The 10,843-nt window shown below is 44.5% G+C and overlaps 3 protein-coding genes across 3 annotated transcripts; 2 read left to right on the forward strand and 1 right to left on the reverse strand.

Annotated features, from left to right (window-relative positions):
- Window positions 1–1,981: 1,981 nt before the first annotated feature.
- On the forward strand, window positions 1,982–2,898 carry LOC130373188 (ASNSD1 upstream open reading frame protein-like). Its single transcript, XM_056579491.1, has 4 exons — window positions 1,982–2,182; window positions 2,323–2,376; window positions 2,537–2,612; window positions 2,809–2,898. Exons 1-4 carry the CDS (start codon window positions 2,111–2,113, stop codon window positions 2,847–2,849), a joined length of 243 nt encoding a protein of 80 aa, XP_056435466.1. The 5' UTR covers window positions 1,982–2,110; the 3' UTR covers window positions 2,850–2,898.
- Window positions 2,875–9,200, forward strand: asnsd1 (asparagine synthetase domain containing 1). Its single transcript, XM_056579489.1, has 3 exons — window positions 2,875–4,293; window positions 4,473–4,654; window positions 7,574–9,200. Exons 1-3 carry the CDS (start codon window positions 2,875–2,877, stop codon window positions 7,818–7,820), a joined length of 1,848 nt encoding a protein of 615 aa, XP_056435464.1. The 3' UTR covers window positions 7,821–9,200.
- On the reverse strand, window positions 6,196–10,758 carry zgc:136439 (uncharacterized protein LOC678627 homolog). The gene is made up of 8 exons (XM_056579490.1): window positions 10,282–10,758; window positions 9,930–10,019; window positions 9,566–9,645; window positions 9,335–9,450; window positions 9,038–9,135; window positions 8,636–8,704; window positions 8,493–8,551; window positions 6,196–8,222 (listed from the first exon to the last, which is right to left on the reverse strand). Exons 1-8 carry the CDS (start codon window positions 10,471–10,473, stop codon window positions 8,102–8,104), a joined length of 825 nt encoding a protein of 274 aa, XP_056435465.1. The 5' UTR covers window positions 10,474–10,758; the 3' UTR covers window positions 6,196–8,101.
- Window positions 10,759–10,843: the final 85 nt, after the last annotated feature.

Below are 10,843 nucleotides of genomic sequence, written 5' to 3' on the forward strand. Positions count from 1 at the left end.
AGTGTCATCTATTATTTTCACAAATTGCTTAATTTTTATGTACGTATCCTAAACGGTCTAAACGTGTTATTATGTATGCGGTCACATTGATTGAGTATTCTTTTTATTGTTTGTTCTGTTTCCAACTCACAGATCTCTATGTTGTGAGAAGCCACAACAGTTGCTGACCAACAAATAACGTAAAAATACCATAGTAAGAAAATAATCCATGTTGTTAAAAACCATGAAGAGGGTATATGGAACCCAACCTAAAACAGAGATGGTTTGTGGAATATTTCAGCCACATGATAACAATAGCCTTATCTTGTCACACATTGAGCTCTATTGGAGGATTTGGTCAGCCTGCTGGGTTCCTATTAAGGCCCCTTGGGTCCATTGAGCAGGTAAAAACAGATTACCTGCCACCCTATTAGTGGGTAAGTGTGTCATCGGCGGTTCCCTCCGATCAACTGCTGTGTCATCCTTAGCAGTCATGTGACCCGGCTCGGGTATATCTTTGCTGCACATAGCTTCCCATTCAGGTCCCGACGACAGGAAAACAACAAGGGCTGCTTACGGCAGGCTAAATTTACACTCCTCAGAACCGAAATACCATGATGACATGTGTGTGTGTGTGTGTGTGTGTGTGTGTGTGTGTGTGTGTGTGTGTGTGTGTGTGTGTGTGTGTGTGTGTGTGTGTGTGTGTGTGTGTGTGTGTTCTTAAATAACCCAACTGCACATCGGTGAAGGGATGGGTAAGGTGGAGGTCCGGATGTAAGCCGTGGTATACACAAGACTGGACCTGATTCTGGTTCCTTACTGTGGGTCTTTTATGGAAAAGACATAATGGTCATGTTTTTTGTCTCTGCAGTGTGTGTGTGTGTGTGTGTGTGTGTGTGTGTGTGTGTGTGTGTGTGTGTGTGTGTGTGTGTGTGTGTGTGTGTGTGTGTGTGTGTGTGTGTGTGTGTGTGTGTGTGTGTGTGTGTGTTTGTGTATGTGTGTGTGTCTGTGTTTGTGTGTGTGTGTGGGTTTACTTACTGTTGCGATAGAGTTAAAGGTTACGTAGGGATGTTTTCAGTGTGCTCAACAGTGCCGATGACCCCGATAATGCAGCTGGGTCAATATGATCATGTCTTGATTCAGGTTAGTTATTGGAGGCTGGATACTGTCTGGTATTTAATGGTGTCATGGAGTCCGAATGAGCACAAGCTGAATATTCTGAAGGCTTTAAATGGTAAATTGACATGTCATGCCAAAAACAGACAATATCGGTTAGTGAAAACCGGTTGTAACCTCCGCAGCCACAGAGAGAACAAAACACTGATAATAATAACCACCTTGGTGGTTATCTGAACGTAACAGCGAGTGCGGCCATATTGTTCGTGTGGTTGTAAGACTGATGTGTGGCTGAGAGAGCTTTCCTCTGCCAGACAAAGAAATGATAAACACAAACGGTCATCGTCTGGCATTGACAACATGGTAAGGCCTTGCCCGAAAAGACAGTCCTCATTTCCTGGAGATAAGTGTAAACAGCTGTTTCAAATCAATAATAAAGTACCACTGTTGACCAGGTGTGTTTGTTCATCTCACAATAGACAATACAGGAGTGGTCCAAAGTCAGTGAAATCTTCGTTTGGTCTAATGCGTATAGGATATCACATAGCACTGGACCAGGCAATGATTTGGTTGTAAATAAACCAGAGTAAAGCATTTTGATTAACATATTTATTTAGATCATAGCGAGTCCCTTAGCACAGAGATTGTCAGACTTTGGGTTCTAAATTATTATCAAGCAATTCGTTTAAAATGTACTAAGAAATATGCTCTATAAAGAAATGCCACTATTATTATTATTATTATTATTATTATTAATATTATTATCCTTTATTATTATTATAATTATTATTCATTACTATTTCGTTACATTTTTGTATACAATCTCAAGATCCAATTTGATATTTAACTCGACCAGAAGAGGGCAGCAAACAGAGTCCACCCGACGTCCTCGGCCCTACAGCCTTCCGGAAATACACTCGTTGTCTAACATGTGTTTACTTGCTTACACAGCAATGGCTGTCTAACTTCATAATCATACAATTCTGCTAAAGGGTTGGATTACGTAAACCAAAAAATGACTTCAAACAGTCGAGAGGACGAGATTTCTGAAGCACATTCTGCGATCAAAGAGGAACTCAACAAGAAGGTAAAACATCCTAACCCCTAATAACCCATATCTTGTCAATCGAATGCTGAATGTGAACATACTACTCAATTATAGAGCAACGTTTGAGCTAATTTAAGCCAGTATAGTTTAAAGTCTTTACTATTGAACTTAATCTGCAGATAAAGGAGCAGAAGATTGTCGTAGATGAGCTCTCAAATCTGAAGAAAAATAGGGTAAGTGGATATTTAATAATTCATTGTTTTTGGTAGAGCAAGTGGTCACAAAATGACCTCTTACTGAGGTTATAACTGTCAGGGTACTAAACTTGAATTTGATGAATTGTATGCATATCTAGATTCATGTTTTAAAAACTGCCATCTGCAATCTTTCCAGAAAGTCTACGTGCAACAACGCAACAGCAACATTTTCTTCCTGGCTGACAAAGGACAGATGCTTGGAACAAATAAAAGTTTGTAAAATTTAAGTTTTCAAATGTTGGTTGAAATGACTGTGTGGGGTTTCTAACTTATAACAAACTGCATGAATAATCTGGACACTAGTGAAAATTATTTTTTATAAAATGTATGTGTGTCCAAGTAGCCATGTTTTTTTAAACGTAAGTATTTCTAAGTCGTTAAACCATATATTCATCTCTGCCCTTACAGAGGAATTGGACATCTTGAAAAAGGAGCTGCAAGATATGTAAGCCCTATCAAACCTTCACCTGCACCATGTGTGGCATCTTCTGTCTGCTCAGCTTCTCCCCCGTTGAGTCTCCCACCGACCAATGGCTTCACCAAAACCTGAGCAGGCGAGGGCCCGACTCAACCCAGGACCTGACCGTGACCCACGCACAACCCTTCTATCGATGTCTGTTCTCCGCACACGTGCTCCACATGCGGGGCGCCCTCACCCCTCAGCCGGAGCGAGACGCCGCTGGGAACGTACTTCTGTGGAACGGGGAGATCTTCAGCGGTATCGCAGTGGCGCCAGAGGAGAACGACACTCGCGTAATGGCGCGTCAGCTCTCCTCGTGCGATACCCCTGCCGAGCTTCTCTCAGTGGTCTCACGCGTGCGGGGGCCCTGGGCATTTGCCTACTACCAGCAGGCCCAACACTGCCTTTGGTTCGGCAGGGACTTCTTCGGGAGGCGGAGCTTGTTGTGGCAGTTTGACGCGGAGGCCGAGGCCTTGACCCTGACGTCGGTGGGGGGCGACTGCTCTCTGACCGGTGCGGACCCCTGGCTAGAGGTTCCCGCGGCGGGGGTGTACCGGATCGACCTGAAGGCGGGACGTGTTGCCGGGACGGGCGGTGTGACGCTGGAGGTTTATCCCTGGGCTACGGGAGGGTGCGGGCTCCCGTCCCCTGAAAGCGTCCCTAGCAACTGCGTGGCAACAATGAACCAGTGGGGCCTGGTCCTACCATCGCCCGTGTCCCCACTCAACATGCTGCTTCCCGAGGTCGAGGTGGGAGTACTTCCGTCGTCTCCGGCTTCCAGTGTTGTGGCGACGGATCTGGAGGAGGTGCTGGCGTCCAGGGAAAGGACCGGCGAGGTGGACCACCTCAACGCCGTGCTCAGCGAGGCGGTGCGGCGGCGCGTTCAGGCCTTGCCCGGCGACATCAGAGACGAGTCATTGACCGACCACGCCTCCGTGGCGGTCCTCTTCTCCGGGGGGATCGACTCCATGATCCTGGCGGTGTTGGCGGACCGGCACGTACCCGCGGGACAACCCATCGACCTCCTCAACGTGGCCTTCAAGCTGCAGGAGCCCAAGACTCAGAAACAACAATCCACAAAGAAGAAGAAGAAGAAACCCGAAACAGACCAAAACAAACCGACGACGGACTCGGCGAATGTCCCCAAGGTCTCCGAGATTTCCTCGCCGTTCGACGTCCCGGACAGACTGACGGGGCGGGCGGGGCTGCTGGAGCTGCAGGCTCTGAACCCGGAGAGGAAGTGGAACTTTGTGGAGGTAAACGTGACGCAGGAGGAGCTGCAGGAGACGCGGCGGGAGCGCGTGCGTCACCTGGTGCAGCCGCTGGACACGGTGCTGGACGACAGCATCGGCTGCGCCATGTGGTTTGCGGCGCGGGGGGAGGGCTTCGTCACGCAGGACGGCGACCGGACGCCGTTCTCTTCGCCGGCAAAGGTTCAATACAGTTTCCAGTATTTTTATATGAGACATAAGGTTCAAGGTTCATAGGTTAAATTCCCTTACTGACTTGCTGTGTCTTTTTCTACCCTATGAAGTGAAAACCCTGCAGGAGTGAACCCGATCGGGATCACAAGCTTGTTGTTCATCTCTGGTTCCTTCCCCTTCTCCTCCAGGTCCTTCTGACGGGCATCGGGGCAGACGAGCAGCTGGCGGGCTACTCCAGACACAGGGTCCGCTTCCAGACCTCCGGCCACCAGGGGCTGGTCCAGGAGCTGGGCATGGAGCTGGGCCGCATCTCCTCCAGGAACCTGGGCCGGGACGACCGCATCATAGCGGACCACGGGAAGGAGGCCAGGTGGGTTGTCTTTGGTTAGTTATGTATGGTATTATGGTATGGTATTATCTATGGTATTTCTATGGTTAGGTCTCTCTTATGCTCACTTGACACAACGGGCAGGAATCAAGTGATTGTTGTAAGTAACTGTAGAAAGTGATTCAAATCAAGGTTCATGTTCCGAAATAGACCATTGAGCCAAGATGCAATGTTCACTCCTTTTATCTGGGCCTCTGTCCAGGATGTTGGTTCCAATTTTGCATGTGATCCTGTTGAGCCGGGTACGGTTGTTGAAGGAGATATTGTGGTTGACCTTTGTTGAGCCGACATGTGTGGTTGTTGTTGATGAACTACCACTGCTTGCATCATTGGGTGAGCAACTTGCTATAGTTCCTTTTCCTCCCAGGACAGACAGTTGTTTCTTAATCAGATTAATCCGTATCATCGCTTTTTATGCAGCTGTGTCTTTCAGTGTTGTGGAACATGTCTTCTTTATGGCTGTCATAATCTTAAATTAGTTAAAGTAAACAGTTCTCGCTTTCTGTGTACGACTGCTTGTACTTTCCATGAGGTCGGGGGGTAAAATTGGGTTGGTCTGCACTGAGGGAAAGGAAAGTAATTTTTCCATGCCTGACAGCCTGTACATCCTGTCTGGAATGGCTCAGGTGGTCTGTCTGTTATGTTGAAGGGTGGGTAGTGCAGTTGTTTGGTTAGCTGTTCTTGGTGTAGTCCTGGATGTTCCTCTACTACCAACATGTGGTGTGTGTGTGGTTCTTCATAGAATCCAGGCGTGGGTACATTGCAGAGGCTTTTCGACGAGTACAAATGCGGGATGGGTTTTAGTAGACGGGTGGTGGTCGTCTCTGGATCTGCTTTGCCATCAACTGTTTTGCCGTACTTTATATCCGTCTTTTTTTGGCTTGTGCTTCCCATTGTGACAAGCATCGGTGATGTGTAGCTTGTCCAAACTGAATATTTGCACGATTTTATATATATATATCTCACAAAATGTCAAGAACATGTTGATGCAGTGTTGGTGTTTTTCATCCCATGAACCGTCCTGTAGCCATGGTGTACAGGATTTCTTGGTCCATTACATCCATTTCTTGACAGTGGTGTGTTGAGGATGGGTGGGGGTGGAGAATCTTCCCATAAGTTGGGGAATGGAGGAGCTTCCCAAATGGTGGCCATTTTTAAGGTCTTGCTCTATTCTATAAGTTCTAGTTAGTCTAGATCAGGGGTCACCAACCTTTTTGAACCTGAGAGCTTCTTCATGGGCACTGAATCATACGAAGGGCACCCAGTTCTATACACTCTTCTGAAATAACAAATTTGCTCAGTTTGCCTTTAGTTATATATTACTATCAATGATTAATGATACTCATCTATGTGAAGACATGTTAATTAATTAAATCATGTTCATGATTTCTCACAATAATTATCAACAATGACTTAAAAAAGGTGGGAGAGAGTTGTTCAAGAATGAGTAGTGCTATTTTTAGAACAGGCCTGCGGGCGCCTCATGTGGTCCTTGCGGGCGCCATGGGGCCCGCAAGGCACTGGCTGTTTCCCAATGTCAAGGAAGCATGCTCAACGGCCGCCCTTTTAAGGACGCTACGTCATCGAACGCCGACAAGCACTGTTCCAATGTTGAGGACACTCGAAATACGCCCCCTTTTCGGGTCCTTCGTTTTTGAGAATTCCGAGATTTTTCAAGGATGCATCGCTGCATCCTAGACGAGCCAAAACTACCCACAATCCTCTGCGTTCACTGGGCGGGTTCTTGAAAATGGCAGAGAAGTACACGTTCAAACGAAGTGAAGTTATATTAGTTTTCAGAAATATTTTGTGCCGTATTGCTTTTTATAGATTCATCATGTTAATGCAAATAATCAAGCCTAAAGGCCTGTGCCACTTTTCAAACGTTTTTGCAACTTAATGATACGTTGCTATATTTTGCATGGACGTAGCTGATGTTAAACACCACTGTCACCAATGTCAATTTACTCGCTCACAAGATTACATTATTTATGTATACCTATTTATGTTTTACGTTTTTTTTAGGGTCAGCCCAGCAAACAGAGGCTTTTGTGCGCCTTAGGGTGGCGCACAAACATTTGTTTGCCGGTGGAAGGGATAGTGCCACTATCCAATGTTGTAAAATTAATGCACAACCGATCATTTGCAATGTTTGTAATTTTTAATGAACGTATATAATTGTATTTTATATGATATACTGATGTGTTCAAAGCACTGGTAGATTGTAGGCATATATGAATGAATGAATCAGATCATATATCCAAATAAATACACGTTTATCATCTCTTTCTTTGTCTTTTTCCCCCTGCATAATAGTAATCAACCGTACTGTAAATGTGATGCATGAATTAAGTTCTCAGACAATTTCACTTAGTTTTATAAAAATTGAATGGATTTTCCTTTTGATAAAGACAATTCGATCAACCACAACAAAGCTTTTGTGACTTCCCCAAAGAGGCTCCATGCGAAGGAGACATGACCGCATTCATAACAGACAAAAGTCAAATAAATATCGATCAGCTTGATTGCTGATCGATATTTATTCATAAGCGCACATGTGTTTACAAGCGGACACGCAGTATTAAAAAGCGGAAGCGCTTCCACACTACCAAGTCGTTCCCAAAGTCAGACGTTACAAACGCTAGGAAGCACTCGAGCTAGCACTCTAGTCTCATCTCCATAGGACGCGACTAGCAAGGACGCTTCCTAGCAAGGCTGCAGCCTTCACTTTGGGAAACAGCCACTGTGTTTGTGACCCCTGGTCTAGATACGTAAATTGTATTCACCTTCATAAAAAAATCAACTCCTCCAAGGTTAATCATGATCCCATGATGCATTCTGAAGTAAGCTCCCTATTATTCTAGTATTGACTAGTCTGTATCCACTATTTTCGACCTGCAGATTCCCGTACTTGGACGAGGACGTGGTGGACTACTTGAACTCCCTGCCCGTGTCGAGGAAGGCGGACCTGTCTCTGCCCCGCGGTGTGGGGGAGAAGCTGCTCCTGAGGCAGGGGGCCAGGGCCCTAGGCCTGGGACCCTCCGCCCTCCTCCCCAAGAGAGCAATGCAGTTCGGCTCCCGCATCGCCAAGATGGAGAACAGCCACGAGAGGGCTTCCGACCGCTGCAACCGACTGCTCAGCGCTTAGAAGACAATCTCAGCCTGTGTTCTTTAATACATGGGATTCTATTTTTATTCTGATGAAATTCTGTCATTATAAAATTACATGCATTAGAATCTGTTGTAGTAACCTGCCATTGTATGGAATATATATATATATATATATGCAAATCATATTTACAAATAACCCCAAAATTGATTATTATTGAAGCAATCTTCACTATGCTCAGATATGAAATTTCAGGTCCAAATGAGGTATGCGTGTCGTGTGATTGTTCCGACACACAGCAGAATAAAGATTTTTTTTCTTTAAACCATGTAGGACTCGACATTCTTCAGCTTTTCTTTGAAATATAGATCGCATTCGATGTAGGAGGGCAGGTTTCCAACGTCAAAACGTCCAGATATTTCGTGGGTGTAGACCGGGCTCCTGAAAGGATAGCTTATTGAGTTATCATGAACATATTAAAACCTATGTTCACAACTTTTGCTAGACTAGGGGCACCTTCACACCTGGAGAAATCTTAAAACACCATGGATTATGCTTAAGTCATATATTTGCAGTTGAAAAAAATTCAACTTTCTTTGTGATATTCATCAATATAACATACTTGGTTTATCCAAAATGGGACGATCATTTACAGGAAATATAACCTACTGCTGGTTCAAATACAAGGGTGGGAAGAAGTGTTGAAACTACCTTTGAATGAGCCAAGACACAAAGTTTCCCGGGGCATCTCTGTCTTGAATAGGTAAATCCTACAGAGGAGTTCAGAAATGTAGGTCTTAAAAGAACATTCTAGTTTATTTAAGGAATAAGGGATTGATGATGATGTGACTTGCCTTCTTAGACTCCAGAAAGTTGTCCAGGAGGGGGAGACATTTCTTAGAGAGCATGTAGAAACACGGACACTGCAATGTGTTGGAAATGAAAATCTGATTGTTTAAAAGGCTTCAATATAAGTATCAGAACGCTAAAGAGGAGGAATGTGTGCACATGTTCATGATTTTACTGGGATAACACTTAACTACCATACTAAAAAAACGAATTGAATAGTTTTATTTATCCCTTGACATTATAGTATGCATGTAAATATGTGGTTGCTAAACCATCAATCCTAATCATCATACTATCAAAAAACTAATCAAGACAACTTTTCAGGCATGAAAATTTGGTAAAAACATCTAGCTATCCAATCAAAGCTAGCCTGTAGATACATACTTCTTGTAAACCCCTGAACTTACTGCTCTCCTGGACTCTGTTTCAGCAGCAGTGGGTTTCTCCTTCATACACAACACTCTGAGGTCCTCGTCTACTTCTAGAATACCGTACTTGTGGGTGTCTGGGAAAAACAAATGTAATCGTAAATCAAGGAATACCACTGCATTAGCGACCAATACAGGAGAAGATTGTGATACATATGCTGATCAGGCACTGTTCATTTTGCTGTCGTCCATTGTAAGTAATCAATAGTTCCCAAATGTGAAGACGATGTCTCAAAGCTTTTAGTGTTATCCGTGTGGTATGAAAGGACAGCTCACCTTCCTCTTTACACTGGTAAGAAAGAACCAGACTGTTGTCCGCACACTGCACCAGAAGTTCAGAAAATTTTCCTTCTACTGTTTTCAGGCTGAAATCTTCAAGGAAAAGCGTGTCGCTATTGGATAGGAGAATATGAGGGTGTTTAAGACAGAGTTGGAGAAAAAGTAAAGAATGTGTTTTTGTTACAATATCATTTGCTGTTGTCAACCGTTCTTTCCGCAAAAACGTACCCTCCAATGACTATGACGTGGTCTTCAATCTTGAAGTGCTTTATAGTAAGCTGCAGACAGGCCACGGCACCAAGACGATCCTGATAATTAAGTTACTTAAAAGATCATCCTGAACAGTTGGGAAAATGCAGGCCTATATCTGACAACACTTTAAGGGATCATAGTTTTCACTGGGATAGAGAAAACAATGTTACATGTTCTCTGTAAAATGCAGCTATGAATGATAATGATGTAGGCTTTATAAAGGGGCATTTCTACCATTGAAAACTGCCCGCTTTAAGTGTTTGCACCCTGGTCCCCACGGCCTGTGCAGGCCACCGTTCAGGGCCGTTTAAATGGGTTAGAAAACACCTTGATGGTTTACCTCATTGCTTCGTGTGTGATCGCTGAGCACCTTCACCAGTGAGAACTGGGATGCCCACTCCTCAAATGCCTTGTGGTAAACAGCATTGGTCTGCGGGGAAAAGTAATTCATTATCACCAATGATGAACATTTTAAAATTACATTGTGGTACAGTACAGACATACGGCCAAATTGGAGTTGGTAGAAAAGCCATAATGCCATTATGGCCATCTAGACAGGACGTATGAGCCATGGTGGTATAAATGTTTAGTGGGGAGCATCAAGTCTGACACAGAGAATGATTTACATGACTTTCCATATCTTTAGTTAGGAGATTCCAGCGTTACAAGTCAAAATGTGAATAACAACTTACGACTACATAAATGCCCTCGACACATCCAGAGAGAGTCAAGGCAGAGACCCAGTGGGAGATGAGAGCCCGCCGCCCCACGGGGAGCAGGGGCTTGGCGACCCCCGACAGATGCTGGAACCGACCGGTACCGTCGCTGTCCACATCCCTCTGGAGCCTTGTCCCGTAACCAGCTGCAAGGATCACGGCTTTCATTGGGAGACACCCTGGACAGTAGACAATGTATTGTAGCACTGGACCTGTCTGTCCTCGGTTGGTAGGAACCAAAAAGACCTGCACAACAACTTATGGCAGGTTAACTAACGGCAAAGAAATTTCACACAACTTGAGGTAATCACAAATGTGCCCGTAAGATTAATCAATGACTTGTCACAGACGGAGTTTTTAGTCTCATAGCTTCGTGAAAGTTTGAGTTTGAGACGCGGACTTCAGCCCTTGAGGAAACACTAGGAAGTTGTTATCGTCACCAGTTCATTCCACAATAAAAGTCCCCGATTATTATTCAAAATAAAATCTGCACCATTGATACATTTTTCACGTTGAATAACATGGTCCATTGTAATAA

This window comes from Gadus chalcogrammus, chromosome 20 (genome assembly GCF_026213295.1).
Source record: "Gadus chalcogrammus isolate NIFS_2021 chromosome 20, NIFS_Gcha_1.0, whole genome shotgun sequence".
Taxonomy (NCBI): Eukaryota; Metazoa; Chordata; class Actinopteri; order Gadiformes; family Gadidae; genus Gadus; species Gadus chalcogrammus.